Source organism: Canis lupus, chromosome 28, assembly GCF_003254725.2.
Source record: "Canis lupus dingo isolate Sandy chromosome 28, ASM325472v2, whole genome shotgun sequence".
Lineage (NCBI taxonomy): Eukaryota > Metazoa > Chordata > Mammalia > Carnivora > Canidae > Canis > Canis lupus.
In genome coordinates, this window is record NC_064270.1 from 14,201,304 (window position 1) to 14,224,019 (window position 22,716).

A 22,716-nucleotide genomic window follows, 5' to 3' on the forward strand; every position below is an offset into this window, starting at 1 on the left:
AGATTGGAATTCTCCTATCCAAGGCTTCCATTAACCCCCACTGACAGCTCCAAACAGGATTAAGAATTTGGAAGCATAAAAAATAGTTGTTCTTTGCAAATATACACAATCCCTTTGCATTTTGAGAAAGGCTGCATCTGTAGTGTTTTATGATTAGTGTCGGACAGTGTAGCAGGAGGAAAAAAAAATCTAGTTGGGTTTTTTTGTTTTGTTTTATTTTATTATTATTATTTTTTACTTCTGTCATAGAAAGTAAGGCAGTACTAGTGGAAGTCCTGTGTATTTGGTTGTCTGAGAGTGCTTTCCCTTATATCTGGTTCTTAGTACTGTGCTTGGATTGGTATACTACTACAAAATATCACTGCTTGAAAGCTTTAACTGGTAGATCTTGTTGAAGTTTAGCAGGATGGGGAGGCTTTGATGTGGTTGTGGTTTAATCGAGTATGTCAAATGATAAACGTGCTGGAGAAGCAGTGTGCATGAAAACATGCCAGAGAATATTATCTTAGGAGGACACTTCAGGTCCTCCCTAAAACTGGTCTTTGAATAGGATTCTTCAGTAAGCTTCTGAACTTAACCTATATTTTTCCCCATTTTAGTATCCTAGAAGGCTTAATTAGAATTTGTTTAGATACACAGAATATTTTATTTAAGTCACCTTTCACTGAGGAGTTTGAATGATTTTTATCCATGTAGTTAGGTTACTTTTAATCCTGTAAAAGAATAATTATTCCTATTTTTAAGAATTGTATATATATTTGGAGGCTATGATTAGCTCCAAAGGATAAAATCAGTTAATGGGAAAAAAATATTAATTCTATTACTAATTTACCAGTTAAGCCTACTGTATGATGTTTGCAACTAGCTACTAGAAATTGGTCTCAAAATTGTTTTCTTCCTGTGGTTGTCATTCTACATGATGATGATCAAATGACTCCATTTTTTAAATGTGTTCAAATCAGAGTTATAATTAACCACAATTTATCTGCTTCACTAAAATAGTATAACTTTCCTGGTTACAGAATCCTTTTGAATTTTCTCAGTGAGGAAAGTGGCATAGGTGGAAAATGTTACTTCTAGTGTTGGAGCTGATTATTTTATTTATAACAGATGTCTCTTCAGACAGGCTTAGGCTCTGTTGTACCATCCAACCTTGAGCAAGATGCTTATTCAAAGATTATGGTAAGTCATTATGAGTGGCTTGACTTTTCATCACTGTGTAAATTAGTTTAGTTTTTCATTTGATTATATAATCAACTCTTGATTATCCATGTCATCAGGAGTTGTGTGTTCAGATAGATAACTGAAAACAGTAAATAAGCCACTTACTAGGTCATGGAGAATATTGCCCTAGCCATAAACCTGCTGTGTGCTATCATCAAAATCTGTTTACTTCTTATTTTAGATACCAAAACAAACCAAAATAAAACAAAAACAAAAAATCCAGCTCTGAAGAATTAGTAATGCTTTGCATATCTACAGAAGAACTTTTCTTTCTTAATCAAGGGTCGGCAAACTTTAACTGTAAAATAGGACCAGACGATAAACATTTGAGGCTTTCTGGACCATAGGACTTCTGCCATGATTACTCACCTTTGCCATTTGTATCAGGTTGTCATAGATGAAAGGTAAATGAGTGGAGATGGCTAAGTTTCAGGAAAATATTATTTGCAGAAACTCTTTGGAGCAGGAGCTTACTAATTCTAAATTGTCATAATGGCATATAGGTGATAGGATAGTAGACTGTAGTTGAGGTATAACTGTGAAGATTTTTTGCTTTGAAAACTTTTTTTAAAAACTAGTTGGACAGTGTGGGTATAGGGCTTCAATTATTTATTAAGCACATATCCATATATTATGTAACATGTTGGGAAGTAGAGGGGGCCTCAAAGGCTTTTCTCTAGTAAGCTTTCAGTGTTGTTGGGTAGTTGAGAATAACATGCAAACATTTATCTAATTGCTAAATTGTGTGGGCCAAGATAAAAATGATAAGGAATTTCCAGGAGAGAAAGATGGAATAGTTATATGGTTTCTTAGAGTATATGACATTTAAAATTCATTTCAAGAATGGATGGGACTAGGGCATCTGGGTGGCTCAGTGGTCGAGCGTCTGCCTTTGGCTCGGGTCATGATCCTGGAGTCCTGGGATCCAGTCATACATCAGGCTCCCTTTGGGGAGTCTGCTTCTCCCCCTGCCTATGTCTCTGCCTCTCTATGTGTCCCATGAATAGATAAATAAAATCTTAAAAAAAAAAAAAAAAAGAATGGTTGGGCTTGAATAGATTAAAAAATGTTCTTGTATTTATAATTGTTTAGTGAACAACACTAAAATTAAGGATCCTTCCAGCCTGAAAATGTTGAGATTGTATCACGTTTATAAGACTATGTATGAAGAGACTTGCTTAACTAAGGCAGAAAATGTTTGCAGATGCAAATAACTTGATGTAATATAGCAGAAAATTTTGGAAGGTTTTGGAAACCATGCCTAGAATTTCTTATCTGGTGGAAACCAGGCCTAGAATTTCTTATCTAGAAAGGGTCATGAAAAGTTTTTGAGGAAAAAAGACCACTATGACATTAGTGGTATTTAAGAAAGATTAATCTGGCAATTGCATTCAATCCAACAAACACTTAAAAACTCATATTACATTCTCAAACTTTGTGCTGAGCCACTGGAAAATGAAGATGAAAAAGAAACCAGCCCCGCCCAGAAGGAATTTTATAGTGCAGGGTAGGAGTGGGAAGCTTGTTCATAGAGAAATAAAATGTAGAGAGATATAAGGCATTGGGGCCAAAATAGAAATAAAACGCTAATTCAGAGTATTCAGTTCCAGCTGGGGGTAAGTCGGGCAGGAGTAGGTGGAAGAGGGGATGGGATATGCATAGGCTTTTCAGAGAAAGTATCATTTTAGTTGACTCAAGTCAGGATTGTAATAATGAAGAGATCAGGAAAGGAATCTTTTTTTTTTTTTTTTTTTTTTTGATATTAGAGAGAGAGAGAGAGAATGAGTGAGCAGGGGGAGAGGGAGAAGGAAAGGGAGAGAGAATCATAAGCAGACTGCTCTGAGCAGAGCCTGCCATGAAGCTTAATCTCACAACCCTGACTGAGATCATGACCTAAACCGAAAACCAGGAGTCAGACGCTTAACCAACTGAGTCACCCAGGAGTCCCAGGAAAGGGGGCTATATTACACATTGAGGAAATAGAATTAGAAAAAGCAGGGCAACCCTGGTGGCTTAGCGGTTTAGCGCCGCTTGTGGCCTGGGGTGTGATCCTGGAGACCCAGGATCCAGTCTCACGTCGGGCTCCCTGCGTGGAGCCTCCTTCTCCCTCTGCCTGTGTCTCTGCCTCTCTCTCTCTCTCTCTCTCTCTCTCTGTGTGTCTCTATGAATAAATAAGTAAAATCTTAAAAAAAAAGAAAAAGAAAAAGCACAGGGAAGGGACACCTGTGTGGCTCAGCGTTTGAGCGTCTGCCTTTGGCTCAGGGCATGATCCCAGCATCTGGGATCAAGTCCAACATTGGGCTCTTTGCGGGGAGCCTGCTTCTCCCTCTGCCTGTGTCTCTGCCTCTCTCTGTGTGTCTCTCATGAATAAATAAATAAAATCTTAAAAAAAAAAAAAGAGAGAAAAAGCACAGGGATGAAAGAGTACTTTTCATACTTTGAAGAATATTAAAATAAGTGGTTCCACAGACTGATGAAAGGCAAAATGGCCAGATTATGGGTGCTATATAGTAAGAAGTGTGGACTCAATCTAATAGGACAAAGAGCTATAAAAGATTTTTTAGGGCACCTGGGTGGCTCAGAGGTTGAGCAACTGCCTTGGGCTCAGGTCGTGATCCCAGGGTCCTGGGATCAAGTCCTACATCGGTTCCCTGTGAGAAGCCTGCTTCTCTTTCTGCTTGTGTCTCATGAATAAATAAATCAATAAATCAATCTTAAAAAAATAATAAAATTTTGAGCATGGTGTGGGGTAGGGTGAAGTAAGTCTTTTAAGAACATGATTCTGGACAGTAGTATATAGAATGGATCAGGTATGGATTTAGGCAGGGGTATCAGGAAGCTATCTCAATAGTAACAGCACTGGTAGTGTAATAGGCGTTGGGGTCTAGACTAGAGTAGAGGTTATGGAAATACAAACTGAGGGTCAGATCTATTAAAAATAGATGATTGAAAGGAAAAATGGAAGAGTTGAAATTGATTAGATACATTCCAAGAAAAAAAGGCAGAAGGGGGTCGGAAGAAAGAGTAAAAATTGGCAGAGGACTTAAGTCTGGGATGGAAAGAAAAATTGGGAGGGAAGGGGATGGCTTAGGATGGGTCAGAATGGTAAAAGACTACTTTAAATTTAGATATGTTGATTTTGAGACTATTTAAATTTATCTGAATACTTCCTTTGAGGTGATTTCTTTTTCTTTTTTATTCACTCCCAGGTTACTCCTAGAAACATTTTGTGCAAAATACATCCCTGAGATCTAATGTACAAGTTGTAGCATTATTTCACTTTATTGACTTTTTCCTACCCAGACGTCTCTTATAATGTCTGTAGGTGTTACAACCCAAATGTGTCCAGTTTGAAGCTAAACTTCAGTTATCAGCCAGACTTTTATTCTGCTTCTTTTAGTTCTAAACTAGTAAACGCTGGGCTAAGAGAGAAATATTTGAGTTAATATGAAAGGTAACAAATTATGTAGCATCTTTTTTAGAAATCTTTTAATATAAAGCTACTATTTATACCATATTGTTACTCTAGGACTACAAATACATTCTGCAAATGTATTTACTATAATGAAGTGTTCAGTCTGAGTGTTGCAAATGAGTTGTCCTAAGCAGTCAGGGTTTTCTAATTGTCTCAGGATGAAGTGGTAGAATATGACTTTTGTTATTTATATTTGAGGGGATTCCCTCCCCCTACTATTCATTTTTCATTTACACTGTTTTTCCATTTTTGACATTTTCTTCTAGATTTCATCTATTTTACTAGTTAATTTTCATTTTTACATAGTTTCAGATTTATAGAACAGTTTGAAAGAATAGTGCAAAGCATCCCCTTCTACTCTTCACACAGATTCTCCATATGTTAACATGTTGCCACATTTGCTTTATCTCTATTTATATATACAAGTGTATGCTCACACCCATTTACTTTTCTCTGAACCATTTTGAAAGTTACAGACATAATATCCTGTTACCGACATTAAGTGTTTCGTTTTATGATTCCTAAAAACAGGGACATTCTTTTAAATAACTACAGTACAAATTATCAAAATCAGGAAATTGAATATATAAACAAATTGTGGTACATCCATACAGTGATACTACTTGGCAATAAAAAGGAAAGGACTACTGGGGGGCCTGGGGGGCTCAGTCGGTTTAAGCATCCAATTCTTGGTTTTGGCCCAGGTCATAATCTCAGTGTTGTGACATCCAGCCCCACGTCGGATTCTGCACTCATTGTGGAGTCTCCCTGTCCCTCTCCCTCCTCCTGCTTGCACACTACTCTTTTTCTCTCTCTCTAAAATAAATAAATAAAATCTTAAAAAAAAAAAAAAGATTTTTAAAAGTTTTTTTTTTTTTAAAGGAAAGGATTATTGGTAATATACAACAACACAAATGAATCTCAGATGTATTAAGCTGGGTAGAAAAATTTATATAATTTATATACTCAAAAAATTATATACTGTATGATTCCATTTTGTGAAAAGAAAATTATTGAGACAAAAAATCTGATTACAAGGGAAAGGGATTGACTATAAAGGGGCAGTGTAAAAGAATATGGGAAATGATAACTGCTTTTACATCTAGATTATAGTTACATAACTGTATGTTTTTTGCCAAAACTCATATAGTTCTACACCAAAACAAGTGAATTTGTCTATATGTAAGTTTTAAAAGTGGGGAAACAATCAGGAAATTAACATAGCTGTAATGTTATTAGCTCATCTTTAGAACTTATTCAAAATTTCCCAGTTGTTCCAATAACGTCCTTTATGTCCTGATACTGACCCAATATTTACCCATCAAAATCAAATGAAACTGAGGATCAAGAGGAAGAAAATTGTTGGTATGGGCTAGAGAGGCACTACTCATCTTGTTAGGTGCAGATCATTATTTTTCACTATAGAATGCTGTACAGAGGAGATTACCATCAATTTTGATTTACACCCCCCCCCAATAATCTCAGATCAGAGGTTTCCTTTCACCTGAAACAGATCCTTAGTCTTTCTTTGTATTTCATGACTCTTACATTTTTTGTTAATCACAGACTAGTAATTTTTTTTTAGAATATCCCTCAATTTGGGGTTTAGTCTCATGTTTTCTTATGATCAAATTGAGATTTTATGTTTTTGGCAAGGTTACCTCAGAAGTCATAATGTTCTCAGTACAACCTATCAAGAGACATATAATGTTAAGGTGGTGTCTACCAGATCTTCCTACTGTGAGGTTATTATTTTTCCTTTTGTAATTCTTATATATCTTCTGGAGAAGTATTTTAAGGTTATGTAATTATCCTGTTATTTGTCTTTAATCCACCAATATGTGGGATGAGTCTTGCTTGCATCAGGTAGTGACCCTTGAATAGAATTTACTGGGCATAATTTAGCTTGATTGACCCAGGGCAGTTATGAACATTGCTTATTGGATGTATCATAGGTATATGATACAAGGGATAACTGTGCTGCTGAGCTCTCGTGGGTGTTGGAGAGCATTCAGGCTTTGAGAACCACTGACGTGATCACTTAAGTACAATGGATGTTTCATTATTTCACTCTACCCTCAAGACTGTAAACTGTTCATCTCTTATTTGCTGGCTTTCTGGCTCTTCTCTTCATTGTTAGGAGGGTACCTTACACCTTGCTCCTTACATATCATGACTATTTATCCTCCCTATCTCTATTTTATGGTAACAATAGAGTCAAATTTAGTGATACCCACTCAATGGTTCCTCATCAAAATCAGATAAAATAGAGGGTTGGAAGGAAGAAAAATGTGGATTATGAGCTAGATGCTGCTCGCTCTATTAGTTTCTCATTGCTGTTTTCACTATGTAATTTAGTACCTAAGTTTACCATCAATTTTCACCCAGTCACCTATTGGGTAAAAATGTGATTTGTTTATTTATTTATTTAAAATGTGATTTATAATAACGTCACTATTACAAACTTCTACCAAAAAGTAACAAGGCTTCCAAGTTTATTATGATGACATTTTAACAAAACGTAATTGATGTTGAAATATAGAACTTTAACATTGAATTAAGCCAGTTTGGATTATAAATGATATTTTATTTAAATAGGGGTAGAATTTCATGGACTGAGGAGTAGCTACTTGCAAATTTTAAGTTTAATTTATAGTTGAATACTGGCTTACATTTGTATTACATAAAATAATTTTAGCATTTAAAACATTGATTTGTACTTTATTTTTCTTAAAAGTTAAATATACAAGTTGATTTTGTGGGTTTAATGTTGACCTTTTCCCTCCTTTGTTTATTTTACAGTGACATTATATTGCTAGTTTCCTTTTTTTGGATTGCTTTACAGTCATTAATTCAACTGTATCTCTCTCTAATTTTTTTGTAGATTGACTAAATTATTTTTTTTCCAAAATGGGGAGAAAAACCACTAGAACTCTGAAGTTATTGAGTCTCTGTGCCTTGCTTGTAGCATAGCATGTTTCTTCTTCTTTGTCTTAATTTTAGGAACCATTACCTTAAAGTGGTCATCACAAATGTAAAATATCAAGTTAAATCTCTGCCCAAAAGGAACGTCTTATAGTACTGGCCTGTCACACCAACTACTGGCAATATACAAGGGACATAAATGTTAGCCACAGAGGTACAAGGGTCTTAAAATGATACTATATTCATGCTACTTATCCTTTAATATTTAAAAATATATAATTTGATAGAAACCACAAAAGATATATCTAAGCTTAAAATACAGTTACGATCCTATAGTAATAATTTCATAATTGTATGAAAATTTTCAGATAAACTCATGTTAGAAATAATTTCTGGATCTAAAAATAAAGTAGCTCCTGGGATGCCTGGGTGGCTTAGTGGTTGAGCATCTGGCTTCTGCTCAGGGCGTGGTCCCGGAATCCCAGGATTGAGTCCCACATTGGGCTTCCCTCAAGGACCCTGCTTCTCCCTCTGCCTGTGTCTCTACCTCTCTCTCTCTGTCCCTCATGAACAAATAAATAAAATATTAAAAATAAATAAATAAATAGATAAAAATAAAGTAGCTCCTCAGCTAGAATGTGATGAATATAGGTAATGTAATGACTATATCAAAAAATTTTTAAGCTTGCAAATTTTAAAATATTAAACACTACAAATGTAATTGTAGAAAATAGAACCCAAATAGTTTGTATTTGTATTTTCTGTATTTTGCCTTGCAGATAGTGACTTACCTGTGTTGATTACCAAAGTATTTCCCCCAATTATCTTGTATTGTGGTGAAATACATATAACATAAAATTTATTGTCTTAACCATTTTTTTAAGTGTACAGTTTAGTGGTATTAAATACATTCATAATGTTATGCATGCATCACCCTCACCCATCTCCATAACTCTTTCCTTCTGGTAAGACTGAAACTCTATACTCGTTAAACAATAATTCTCCATTCCTCCACTTCTCTGAGCCCCTGGCCATCACCATTCTGCTTTCTGTATGATTTTGACTACTCTAAGTATCGCATATAAGTGAATTCGTACAGTAATTATCTTTTTGTGACTGGTATATTTCACTTCAGCATAAGGTCCTTAAGGTTCATCCATTTTGTAGTATATACTAGAATTTTCTTCCTTTTTAACGCTGAATACTATTCCATGATGTATATACATCACATTTTATCTATTGCTTCATCGGTCATTGGAAGCTTGGATTGCTTCCACGTTTTAGCTGTTTTGGTGAATGCTGCTATGAATATGGGTGTACAAATGGCTCTTGAAACTCTGCTTTTAGTTCTTTTGACTATATACCCAGAAGTGGAATTGTTGGATCATATGATAATTCTATTTTTAATTTTTTGAGGAAGCACCACACTGTTTTCGTCAGCAGCTGTATCATTTTACATTCCTACTAACAGTGCATAAGAGTTCCAATTTCCAACATCCTTGCCAATTTATATTTTGGTTTTTGTCTGTTTTTGATAGTAGCCTTCTTAATGAATGTGATATGGTATCTCTGTGTAGTTTTGATTTACATTCCTGAAATGGTTAGTGATGTTGAACATCTTTTTATGTGCTGTTGGCCATTTGTATATCTTCTTTAGAGAAATGTCTATCCAGGTCCTTTGTGCATTTTTGAATTGAGTTGTGTGGGGTTTTTTTGTTTGTTTAGTTTTACAATTTATCTATATATTCTGGATTTTTAAACAAGATGTATTTATTTTAGAGGGAGAGTGTGTGTGTGCACGCATGCACTCATGAGCTGGAGGAGGGACACAGGGAGAGGAAGAAAGAGAATCCTAAAGCATACTCCTTGTTGAGCGTGAAACCTAATTTGGGCTTATCCCAGGACCCCAAGATCATGATGTGAGCTGAAATCATGAGTTAGCTGTTTAACCTATTGAGCCACCCAGGTGCCCCTATATATTCTGGATATTAATCTTTCATCAGATACATGATTTGCAAATATTTTCTTGCATCCCATGGGTTGCTATCTTATTATTCTGTTGATATTTAGAATTATGAACTCTCTTTCAGTTGGATTGTTTTTTCCCCTCTTCTTAAATATTTAAAAAATCCTACTGGTCTTCTAGGTGCTGTTTGAGATAATAGTGGCAAGAATGGTCTCTAATCCTAAACCATTGATAAAATGATATTGTTTTGAGCTAAGTACAATGTTATTCTTTTTTTTTTTAATTTTTATTTATTTATGATAGTCACACAGAGAGAGGGAGAGAGAGGCAGAGACACAGGCAGAGGGAGAAGCAGGCTCCATGCACCGGGAACCTGACGTGGGATTCGATCCCGGGTCTCCAGGATCGTGCCCTGGGCCAAAGGCAGGCGCCAAACCGCTGCGCCACCCAGGGATCCCCAATGTTATTCTTAATGACAGAAAATCAAATATGAGAAGAGGAAGAAGTGAAAGAACTTTTTTCCCCCTAGGATCCAGACTTTGACAATTTCTAGTGACCAAATATTTACTATAGTTTAATTATTTAAAAGAGAAGATAATAATCATGGTTTAAGTTGTTATCAGCTAAGTATAAACTGGAGCTTTGTTGAGTCCAGTGTCAACCCGCATTTTCAAAGGGCAATAAACTAAATTTCTAATGACTGTGATCTGCTGGGCAGTGCTTAAATATAGATGAAATACTTTGCACCTAGGTCCCTGCTTACATTTATTTATATACATGGGCATATTTTCCCTTTACCTAAGTGTATGTCTATATGTATATAAATCTTCAAATGAATAAATGCATAAATATACATGGTATTCTAGCTTACAGAATTATAAATGTAATTCAGTTTACTCCCATAGAATAAGATTGAAGATAATGAGAACTGAATTAAAGCTTACTTTCTTTCACAGAATTCCTCAGAGAGAGAAGACTGTAATAATGGCGAACCCCCTAGGAAGATAATACCAGAGAAGAATTCACTTAGACAGGTATGAAATTCAGTCTGTCTTAAAATAAAAAGCTACCAACAACAAAACAAAAGACAGGAAACCCTCAATTTGCCATTCGTTAAACACTGGAGCTTAAATTAAGAGTACTCTGAAGTTGAGATGGCTATAGCCATCAATTTCAATCAGGTAACATTGTTTTCCCAGTCATTTAAAAATATCCTAGGTGTACAAGTGTAGGACAAGTTGGTTGCTTACAAGTAGTGAAAACAACACCAAAGAAAAGTTTTCTTGTTCAGGAAAAATAACTTGAAGTGCTTAAGTGCAGATAGTAGAATAGTTGGCTTTAAACCTTATTTTCTTTTTGAGATTCTTAATACATTTTTAAAAAATTAACCAAAAGGGATCTGCCTCTAGTGAAGTTACCTCAGTATTTGTTTGCCTTTTCTAAAAAGTAAAGGCCATTATTGATGATAACTTAAAAAAATTTTTATTCCTCATCATACCCCACTCCCCAAAGGTAACACATTTTACTTGGAAGGTTAATTCCATGGTGCTCTCTTTTTTAAAATTAAAAGGTCCAAACACTATGTTTAAAAAATTTGCTCTTCTTACTGCCTGCTGCTGCAAGCTCTTACATCTTCTGTCTCCCAGTAACATAGAAACAGGTTCGTACGGTGTTGCCAGAGAATAAGTATACCACCTCTTCACTTTTAATATAAAGTTGGATAAGATGAGCACCAGCAGTAGCAAAAATAATTTTAATTTACCTTACTTATGGCATTATTCCAAGAAAAAGGAGAAGAGGTAGAGTACCCACCACGAACCCGCTATTTGTTCCATTCTAGCCTCATAATCACCCTACAAAGTTGCTAGATGGGGTCTCCTATAGATGAAAAAAATGGAGACTTAGGGAGGTTGGATGACTTGCTCATTAGGTAGTCAGTGATTTAAAATCCACATCTCAGTGTTGCTCAGCTCAAGCATTTCTGCTTCTTCCTTCTGATTCCAGTTTGTATACAGTGATAATATAGGGGAAGAATATGTGAAACTCTGATATACTCATTTTTTATTTACTGTATGCTAAAAATTTGGGGATGGGCACTTTTCCTTTTTTGTAAAAATAATTGCTTAGTAAGTAGAATTGAATCCATTCAGGAAGCATTGTAAGAACCCTGGATGATCAGTAATGGACATTGTGCAGTTACATCTTTAACTATTTGGAGACAAGCACCTGATCTATAAGTCTAAATAAACAGAACAGTTATTGAGTAAGATAAATTTAGAGGTGGAAAGACTATGCCCGCTATACAGAAACAACTGTCAGAAAACAATGACACGAAAAAAAGTTTTGGCAACTTTATTTAAGCTAACAAACGAATTTTCACTCTGCAAAGTTATAAATTAATTTTAATAGGCTGATCCAGATGGTCCATTTGGAAAATGGATAGGCTGATCTGTTGAAAATTAAACTAAATTTATCTCTCTCATACTTCAAACTGAAGCAAGAGAGAGAATCGTGCCTATTAAGTCCAGCACATACAGATGGACCAGCAGGTCACACATGGGACTAATCTGATTCATTTTAAAAATAAATGCATACATTATTGAATCATTTTCTACTTGCAAGATCTGTTGTGTGCAGTATTTGAAAGAGATTTGATGTGGCCTTTTCATTGCCTTTATAGGGTTCACTTCACCCTCTCCACTTTAATATAACAACCATTTTGTTTTTGTTTTTGGTTTTCCTCTTAGTGCTCCAAAATGGTTTTTCTAATATCTGTCATTCAGTGTTGAGATCCAGGCTCTGGAGATTAATTAGGTCATGAGGCTTTTTCCCCTCCTCTCTTTGTAAAGGGTTTTATCTCTATTCTCTTTATGAAGAGCATGAACTCGGTGTTCTTGGAAAGAGAAATGGCCTTTAGAAACAGGGAAGTAGGAGATCCTCCTGGGGCCCTCTGAATCTTTTAGCTTCTGGGTGTTTTAACAGCCCCATGAATGCAGATTTGTAAATTTATTGCAGTGCCATCTGGTTTTTTGCTCCAACCAGATTACTGTTGGCTTGTGTCTGTCTATTGTGGTGGTCACTCCCTAGGAGCTTGCCCTCTCAATCTTAGGGAAGAGTGATGAATAGCAGGGGTCAATAGAAGCAGGTCACAGGGCAGCTGTCCAGGACTGCCCTGAACTTGATTACCCCACTGCTGATTTTTTAAATGTAGGACATAATATATAAGCTGTTTAAACTCCCTCTTTTCTCTGTTGCATGACAATAATGAAGGGCCATTCCCCCCTCCCCCACTTTATTCAAGTTATACAGATAAAAGGATGTCAAAGCTGCCTTTTACCTAGTGTTGATGCGAGTAGGATTTGCATCATATAGACCAATCTCTTGAGATTCTTTTGCAGGTTCTTTTCCCAGATTTCTAATGGGATTTCAGGAACTCTTACACTATTGATTTTAAAATGCATGGTTACATTCTAACAAGTTTAGTATTGTTTTAAACTGATTTTATAGTTTACATTTGTTGTTCTAACTAAGTATAGTTTCACAGGTGATGATAGACTGTGACCAGTGCGTGGTAACTTTGAGTTATTTTATCGATAAATTGGAGAAGCTGAAAAAAGAGTCATCAAACAATTCTTAAGACATTTAAAGAATAATGAGGGAATATTATAAACAACTGTAATCCACAGTTTTGGCAATTTAGATGAAATGGACAAATTCCTTGAAAAATACAGCTTACTGAAAGGTGAAACAAATGACCATTGTCTGATGTTTATTAAAGGAATCACATCAAAAGACTCCAAATGGTTTCACAGGTGAATTCTATCAAATAATGCACTCTTGTACAAACTCAGAAAATAGAGAAGGAAAGAACACTTCCTGATTGTATTGTGAAGCAGGCCACCATAACCATAATTCCAAAACCTGGTTGACAGACATTTAGCAGAAAAAGAAAGTATTGAAGGAAAAAGTCAGGAGACACTACACTCTGTCTCACCAAGCCATTTTGTATACCTGTCTTTCCATCTAATTTCCACTATCAGAAGGCAGGAGAGTTGTTGGGGAGAGAGAAGCAATGTAACCTTTTAAATTTCTGAGTTTTGGAATAATCTTCTTACCTCCCTGCCTTAAGTAAAGTGTGAACTTTTGTTTAAAGAATGTACACAGTGGGTGCAATTTTCTTTCTTCTTTTGTTTCTAAAATGTGAAGCCAAGGAAACCATAGCAACTGTTTTCATAGCTTTTATTCATATCTGCAAACAAGGGCAAAGGCCTGGGAGGGTACATGAAAGTACTCATTACTTTTTGAAAATGTAGCCTTACAACATGCAACTCCTTCTTTGCTTCACATTGGTGCTAATAGGATCTGTCAGCCCTGCTTTTCTCTGTAATTGAGTAAATTGTGACCTCTGTCTAATCCTTCCCCCATCCCCCATTCCCTTTGTGTATGTGTCCACTTACCATCCTGAGAACGTGGGCAGTGATAAATAAAGTATTGAGTAGAGCTCTCTCAACTCTTTGAAAGCAGCATGATGCCAGCCCTCTAGTTATATTTCTTTAAGTGTTTACGTTTTTCTGTATTCTTTCTCTTGTGTAGCTGGAACCCTGGGGATGCAAAGCCATGAGAGAGGCCAAGAAGCTAACAAAGTAGCTGTCTCCCTTGTTAGCTTGTTCCTTTATTCTTTAAAAACAAGATAAAAACCATCTGGCTCAGGGCATTACATTTTCCTCCCCCATGCACCTCTATAGATGGAGACTTCACCTGCAGTGAGGGTTTACATTGATTAGGGAGGGAGCAGTAATTCAAGCTTCCATCCTCTTCAAGGATACTTTGCAGTCTTTAAAGGTGCTGACCCACTGAGTTAAACTGTCAAGGGAGGATAAAAAAGTATCTTCATCCCAGGAGGTAACAGCTGCCAGGTTTTCAACACCTTGCACGCTGCTGGAAAAATGTCACAATTGTCAGCTGAAAGAAAAATGACTCTGTTGTCATCTTCTGTTAATGACTGGGCCTTATAAAGGGAACTACATAAGCCTTGTAGAAGGAATAAGTAGATGTTTTCCTTTCCTATCGCCATGTCCCCAAATTCCTATGCTGTTCTAAACATTACCTTAGAGTAGATCCATAAAAAAACAGCCGTGAAGAACTTAAACAGCCCCATATAAGCATGGAGGTCTGATTGGCATAGCTCCTTTATACAGTTGAATGAGTAGGAGGAAAAAGCACATCACTGACAGAAAATGACATTATAGTGTGTATTAACAAAACAACAACAACAACAAGTCATTCATAAGCCAGTGAACTGAAAGAAAACACACTGTATTTCTGCTCTTTGGAGGACAATTTGTTTTCAGGCAGCATCCAGATGGGTAAATACCACGACATTTCTTTTTTCAAGAGAGACACTTCTTTTCTTCTTAGAAAAAAAAAAGAAAAAAAAAAAAAAGAAACCCACTAAATTTTACTTCTTTTAATATCTCTATAATGTTTGTATATGAAGGCATTCCCTTCTTTTTGATTTGATTGATGAGGGGAAAGGGTTTAATGAAGTCTCTGATATTAGCCAGGCAAGTTTTTTTTTTTTTTTCCTATTTGTTTTAGGTTAGTCATTTTAATTGTATTGAGTAATTAGAAGGTACACACAGCCAGGGGAGCTTTGTTCTGATAATTGCTCAAGAAAACCGATTCCCTATCTGCTGTTGCTTTGTGTTAAGACATTTCTCCCTCTAGTGGCAATAGTAAGCACTTTGACTTGGCAGTAGGCAAGGTGTAATTGCAATATGACAAACTATGCTTAAGGGACTATCTTGTAAATACTTCAGTTTGGGGTTTGGCATTATTTCATTATATATGTGTGTTTTTTTCCCTATGAAACGTCCTATCTCCCCCCCACCCTCCCCACAAGTGCTTTGGGCTTTGGATGGAAAAAAATTGCCAGAGATGTTTATTAAAAAAAAAAAAAAAAAAAAAAAAATCACAGTGCATCCTGGGTAATGTTTTGCAGCTTGACTTAATTTTAGTCATCTGTTTTAATTACCTATTTATAAAAATGCTTTTGCATTTGTAGACATTATTTAATACTTTGGAAGAAGCACCTCATTTGAAATAAATAAATAAATTGTACTTATTTTAAATAGTCCATGTAAAAGACCTTAAAGGTAATTAATGTAGGTCTCTTAAGTAAGACAAAAGTGATCTTTCCAAGTCTGATGAAGTGATTTGTTTATTTAACTTCCCACTTTGGCTGAATCCTTCAGAGTCTAATAACTTTTTTTTTTTTTTAAACATGGTTTGGCAATTTGTGTCTAGCTACAAAAACCCTTCTTGAAAAAGAAGCAATTTAATAACCAGCCTTCTTAAAATTACTTTGAGGAAGGAAGACTGTATAGGGGGTTGGTGTTTTGTTTTATTTTTATTTCAGTGTAATCATTCTTTGATGAATTGTGTAATCACTGACTTAGTAAAAAAAATATTATTGAACTCCTGGGTTGCAATGACCATAAAAAGTGTATTTTCATATAGAGACTTGAGATATTGTGAATAAATTATAAAGGAAACAGCTTATATGCTGGTCGAAGTCCATATAGACCTCATTTTGTGTTCAGTGCTTAATGTGGATGTACCACTTAAAAAAAAAAAAAGAAAAAAGAAAAAGATGGGGTTGGGGAAGTCCTATTGTGCCCTTTTGTAGGAGTCTTTTAGAAATCTTCCCTAAGAGTAACTTGGAATGAGATCAGATGTAGCATTGCATCCATTGAATGAGATTGGGTAGCATCATTGTGGCATTTTTAAAGCCCCGTTCTAGCTTCCCTAGATGTTGCCTTGTAGTTTGCTTTTTCTATTCCATATTCTTCCTGGGGACTTGATTTGATGTTACCATATATCTGAAGGTCCCTGTCTCCCCCTCTTCTTGCCCCCCAATCACTAGCCATTTTCATTATACTGTATCTTGTTTTGCTATAGGGCTGCTGAACAGATTTTTTAAGCAGCTTTTTGCAAGGTTAAAAGAATGCAGCTTGGTAACAAGTTTGTGTCATTTTAAATATATACCTTCTAGTAAATAAGGAGAAGTCTGGCAATCAATCCCTTTTAGTGTGTTATATGTTTCACCTGACAACTAAACCTTCTATTGATTAGCCATTACTTTGTTAGATAATCCTATGTCATTGAATCCATTGTAAAAAATTAAACTCTTTAAAATGTTTTACCCTAGCAGCACTGTGAAAATTGAAAACTTGTTCAGAATTACAGCCTGCTTTCACAAAGAAGGTAGTTTTCAGCAAGGCATCTTACTGGTTTATGCTTATGTGCTTTATATGCAATATAAAAATGTATTAAAGTACTCCAACGCAAAACTCTCTGCCTCTGGTTCAGCAATGTAAGCTACCTTTTCAAATGTTTCATGGGGCAGAGCCTATCTTGCCAGGGGCAATTAGACTCACTAGTTTAATTTTAGCCTGGAAGGAGTCTTGTAATAGTAAAATATTGAACGTAAAATACTGAATTTTTAAACTTTTTATTCCAGAGTGATTTTAGGACTGTGACAAGTTTTAGTTTACTAATTTATGTGACTTTCTTGAGTGGTAAGCAAGATAATATACCCATTTTACAGATGGGATGGCTAGAAAATAAAAGCTTATGTATATCATTACTGGAAACTCTTCCAGGTCTAGAACTGGTTTCCTAAATCTATATAATGTTCCCCTGAGTATCCTATACACATTTCTTTTTTTTTTTTTTTTAAGATTTTATTTATTTATTCATGAAAGAGAGAGAAAGGCAGAGACACGGGCAGAGGGAGAAGCAGGCTCCATGCGGGGAGCCTGATGTGGGACTCGATCCTGGGGACTCCAGGATCATGCCGAAGGCAGGCACTAAACCGCTGAGCCACCTAGGAATCCCCAACATTCTTAATTTTAATATTGTTTTGGCTATCATAGATACTTTGCATTTCTATATAAATTTTAGAATCAACTTAGCAATTTCTTTTAAGAAGTTTGCAGGATTTTGATTTAGCTTTTATTGAAACTATATATTCCTTTGAGTAGAATTAACCTCTCAATAATATTGAGTCTTCCAGTCTGTAAACATGGTATATATCTCCATTTAATTGCCTTTTTAAATTTTTCTAAACAGTGGTTTTTAGTTTTCTGTGTATATTTCTCACGTATATTTATTCCTATTTATTGTTTTCCAATGCTATTGTAAATGTTTTCATTTGATTTTTGACTTGACCTTGTTTCCTGTCATTTGTGAATAAAGACAATTTTATTTCTTCTTTCCAAGTTATTTGCCTTTTGTTTCCCTTTTTTGCTTTATTTGAATGGCAGTGGCCTCCAAAATAATGTTGAATAGATGTAGTAAGAGAACATCTTTGCCTTTTTCTCAGTCTCAGAGGGACTGTGTTTGGTCTTTCACCAATAAGTATGGTGTTAGTTGAAATTTTTTTAGATTCCCTTTATGGGATTAAGAAAGTTCTCTTTTATTTCTAGCTTGCTGAGATTTTGCTTTTGTAGTTATTGTCATCATGAATAAATGTTTAATTTTGTCAAATGCTCCCCTCCACACTTAATCTGTTAATATGGTGAATTACATTAGTTGACTTTATTAAGAACTTTTGTGTCCGTGTTCATGGGAGATAACGGTCTATAGATTTCTTTCTTCCTTCCTTCTTCTTCCTCCCCCTCTCCCTCCCTCCCTCCCTCCCTTCCTTCCTTCTTTTTAAAAAAATCTTTTAAAAAGATTTTTATTTATTTATTCATGAGAGACACAGTAAGAGAGAGGCAGAGACATAGGCTGAGGGAGAAGCAGGCTCCCTGCAAGGAGCCTTGATGTGGGGCTCGATCCTGGATCCCGGGATCACGCCATGGGCCAAAAAGGCAGATGCTCAACTGCTAAGCCACCCAGGCTTCCCACATTTAAAAAAAAATTTTAAAAAGTCGGCTCCACACACAGCTTGGAGCCCAGTGCAGGGCTTGAACTCTCAACCCTGAAATCAAGACCTGAGCTGAGATTGAGTCAAATCCTTAACATAGTCACCTAGACACCCCTGTATTTTTCTTTCTAATATCTGTGTCAGATTTTGGTGTCAGGTTTATGCTGCCCTCATAAAATGAGATGAGAAGTCTTCCTCTCCTCCTCTATTTTCTAAAGGTGTTTGTGTATGGTCCGGGTGTTATTTCTTCCCTAATATTTAATAGAATTCACCAGTGAAACTATCTGGACTAGAAGTTTTCTTTTTGGGAAGATTTTTTTTTTTTAATTTATGTCGAATAATTTTCACTTACAATGTCAATTTCTTTAACAGATACAGAGCTATTCAGATTTTCTATTTTTTATTGTGTCAGTTTGGGTAATTTGTGTCTTTCAAGAAATGTGCCCTATTTTATTCAACAGATTGTGAACTGTTCATATTTTTTTTTATTTTAGTACTCAGATTATTCTGTATTGGGCTAATGCAAGCCCCTTTAGGTTGTCACCTGTACCGCTCTGACATATCTCCATCATTCCCTGTATATCTCCAGTTTCATCTTATATTTTCACTGTCCAATCTTAGAATCAGCCATTTCTCCAGAGAAATGGTTCCTTTCAACATAAAATGGTATTTAGAAGCCAAGATTTATACCTTAACTTATATTTTACATCTATATTAATATATTTTGAAAACCATGGATTTACATTGGTACCTGCAATTCTAATTCAGTACCATAGAGTTTCTTTTAGAAACTCTCCCTTTCCATATTTATAATTCTTTTTTCTTATAGTAAGAAACCTGGTTTGAGATTTTTTTCCCTTTTAGCACTTTAAACATGTTGTTTCTTCTAGCCTTCATTGTTTATAGTGAAACTTTTCATGCATGCCTTTATATTATTGACGTCAGGTATGGAGTATCCCTTTTTTGTTTGGCTACTCTCAAGGTTTTGTGTTTGTTACTGATTTCTAGCAGTTTTGACTGTTTGTGCCTAGTTCTTTTCTTTGTATTTAATCTCCCTAAGAGTTTGCTGATCTCAGATCAGTAAACCAGTGGTTTTCACCAAATTTGAGAAATATTTGATTGCTACTTTTGTAACCTTTTTTGTGCCCCATCCTCACTTCTCTTCTGGGTTTCCAGTTTATGCATATGTTAAATCATTGAACATTTATCCCACAGATAACTGGGTTTCTGTTCATTTTTTTTCTTTTATTCTCTCTTTCAGTTTAGATAATTTCAGTTGATCTGTCTTTAGTTCATTGAGCTTTTCTTCTACCATCTCCAATCTGCTTTTAAGCCCACCTAATAAATTTTTATTTTCAGATAATATACTCTCCATTTGAGATAATATACTTTTCCATTTTGATCTGGTTCATTTTAGATTTTCATTTTTTCTGTTGAAAATTTCTATTGGTTTACTTGTTATGACTATATCGTTCATTTAAGATATTGAATGTGTTCATTACAGCTTCTATAAAGCCTTTATATGCTGATTCCCATACTAGATCATCTCAGGGTCATTTTCTACTGGTTCTTTTTTCTCTTGACTATGGGTTTCTTTTATCTGCTTCTTCTTACATCTAGCAGTTTTGTTTTGTGTGTGTGTTTAAGATTTTATTTATTCATGAGAGACACAGAGTGAGAGGCAGAGACACTGGCAGAGGGAGAAGTAGGTTCCATGCAGGGATCCCGATGTGGAACTCGATTCTGGGACACTGGGATCATGCCCTGAGCCAAAGGCAGATGCTCAACTCCTGAGCCACAGGGCATCCCTAGCAATTTTACATTATATAGCAGACATTATAAATGACTCATTGCAGAGACTCTGGATTCTTTTATTTTCACTGATTAACTTAGTGCCTGATCACTGTGACTTCACAGAATGTTGGTTTTACATTTGTTATGGCAGGTACATTTTGATTTTACACCCCGTGCCCCCCAAGGTAGATCCCTTACTCCTAAGACTTCCTGTTTACTCTTACTGCAGGGTCATTCCAAGTTTTCAGTGAAAGTTTGAGATACCTTTAAGTTCCAACTTAATCAAGTTCTAAATTCTGTCTCCCCTCATGGGCAGCAGCTGGAATCCCTGCTCCAATCTCACTGGAATCCTTAGAGTCTCCCATTCATATATGTAATTTGGGTATTAGCCATGGATTAGAGTAGAATTGAGCCTCACTTATGGCTCTCTCTATTTTCTGTGATTTCTCTTCTCAATCTCCAGCCACTATGGCAGCCTTGAAGTCCATCCTTTGGCATATCAAGCCAATAAACTGGCTTTAAAAAAAAAAAAAAAAGATTTTATTTACTTATGAGGAACACAGAGAGGCCGAGACATAGGCAGAGGGAGAAGCAAGCTTCCCAGAGGGAGCCTGATGAGGCACTCGATCCCAGGACCCCGAGATCACCCCTGAGCCAAAGGCAGACACTCAACCACTAAGCTACCCAGTTGCCCCAATAAACTGGTTTTCTAATTGAATTTCGGTTACCCTGCACCAAGTAGATTGGTGAGTACCCTCAGGAAAAAAGCACATAAACGTGGATGTTACCCCATGTGTTTCTCCTTTTTTAAGCTCAAGCTACTCTCCCCCCAGTTTCTTAGTACTTTAGGTGATTCTCCAGTGCCTTTAAATAGTTATTATTAATTTTTCCCATGGTTTATGATTGTTATGAGGGTTAATTCAATGTACGCATCTCTGCCTTTATTGGAACTTGGATTCTTTGGTTTACTTTTTTTGTTATTCAGTATATACCAATTACTTCATAAGTGTCTTTTAAAAATATAGGAAGTTTCATTTAAAAACTTGTATGTTGTTATACATGAATAATGTTTGTGGTATTAGTAGTTGGAAAAGAAGTACTGAACCCTGAGCCCAGAACATAAATGCACCAGTAGCTGTTACACACAGAGATCAAATGATCCAGTTTATTCCTTTAAAATATGTTTTGAAATAATTTCAACTTAAATGATATAAGAATAAAACAGTTAAGTGGATAAATTTTTAAAAGTTTAAATTGTCTAAATGGAAAATCAATTTTATAATACTTTTTCTCCATGTTCTTATTTTTTTAACCTATGTTTTTCCAAAGAATGATAATTGACCAGAAATGAATAGTTTAAAATATCTATGAATCCATTGCTAGCATAAGTAAGTACATAAGAGAAATCATAGCTTTTCTTCACAGAAAAAAATTCTATTTCATAAATGTGGAAGGAAAGAGGGAAATTTAAAAACATCAGAACATCACAGTAAAAATTACCATAGGCAAGATCAACCAATGGATGCTTAAATTAGCAGGCAAAAGTTGCAATAGAAACCAAGAATTTGGGTAGCCTCAGATTATTTCCCCCAATATATTTAGTAATTCCTAAAGGAAAAAATAATAAACTTATATTGGAGAATCTTGGCAGACATGGACCCTAGGCAAATGATACAGGTTAACATCACTGAAAATGCTTATTAACATGTCTCCTGATTTGATATATTGAGAAGGGTACATCTTTCCCAATATTGTATAACCCCCATGTGATCATGAGAAAATATGAGACAAAGCCAAATTGAGAGACATTATATAGACCAATCAGTACTCTTCAGAAGGGTGATAGTCATAAAAGACAAGACTGAGGGGATCCCTGGGTGGCGCAGTGGTTTGGCGCCTGCCTTTGGCCCAGGGCGTGATTCTGGAGACCCCGGGATCAAATCCCACGTCAGGCTCCCGGTGCATGGAGCCTGCTTCTCCCTCTGCCTGTGTCTCTGCCTCTGTGTGTGTGTGTGTGTGTGTGTGTGTGTGTGTGTGTGTGACTATCGTAGATTTTTTTTAAAAAAAAATAAATAAAAAGACAAGACTGAGAAATTGTCACAGATTAGAGGATACTTCAGAGACATGATAACTAAATTCAGTGCAGCATCTTTGGGTTAGATCCTGAACAGAAAAAAGGATATTAGTAGGGAAATTGGTGAAACTCGAAAGGAATTCTTTATATTCTACCTAGTTGATTACTTAGTTTTGATAAATGTTCTGTGGTTATGTAAGTCATTAACGTAAGGGGAAGCTGGGGGAAGGGTATACAGAAACTCATTTTTGCAACTATTCTGTAACCTAGAAATTTAAAAAATAGATTCTTTCCTATTGTTGGTTATAAGAGATTGCCTGCCTATG

At 35.7% G+C, this 22,716-nt stretch overlaps 1 protein-coding gene across 12 annotated transcripts in view; it reads left to right on the plus strand.

Annotated features, from left to right (window-relative positions):
* BTRC (beta-transducin repeat containing E3 ubiquitin protein ligase) overlaps nucleotides 1–22,716 on the plus strand; it is a 184,325-nt gene that overhangs the window by 93,498 nt on the left and 68,111 nt on the right. For 7 of the 12 annotated variants that reach the window (XM_025466960.3, XM_049102994.1, XM_025466964.3 and 4 more), the window contains one exon: nucleotides 10,547–10,624. The exons of the other annotated variants lie outside the window; for them this stretch is intronic. In XM_025466960.3, the coding sequence (XP_025322745.1) occupies nucleotides 10,547–10,624 (78 nt within the window). Of the gene's footprint in view, nucleotides 1–10,546; nucleotides 10,625–22,716 lie in introns of those variants that run through there. 12 annotated transcript variants of the gene reach the window in all.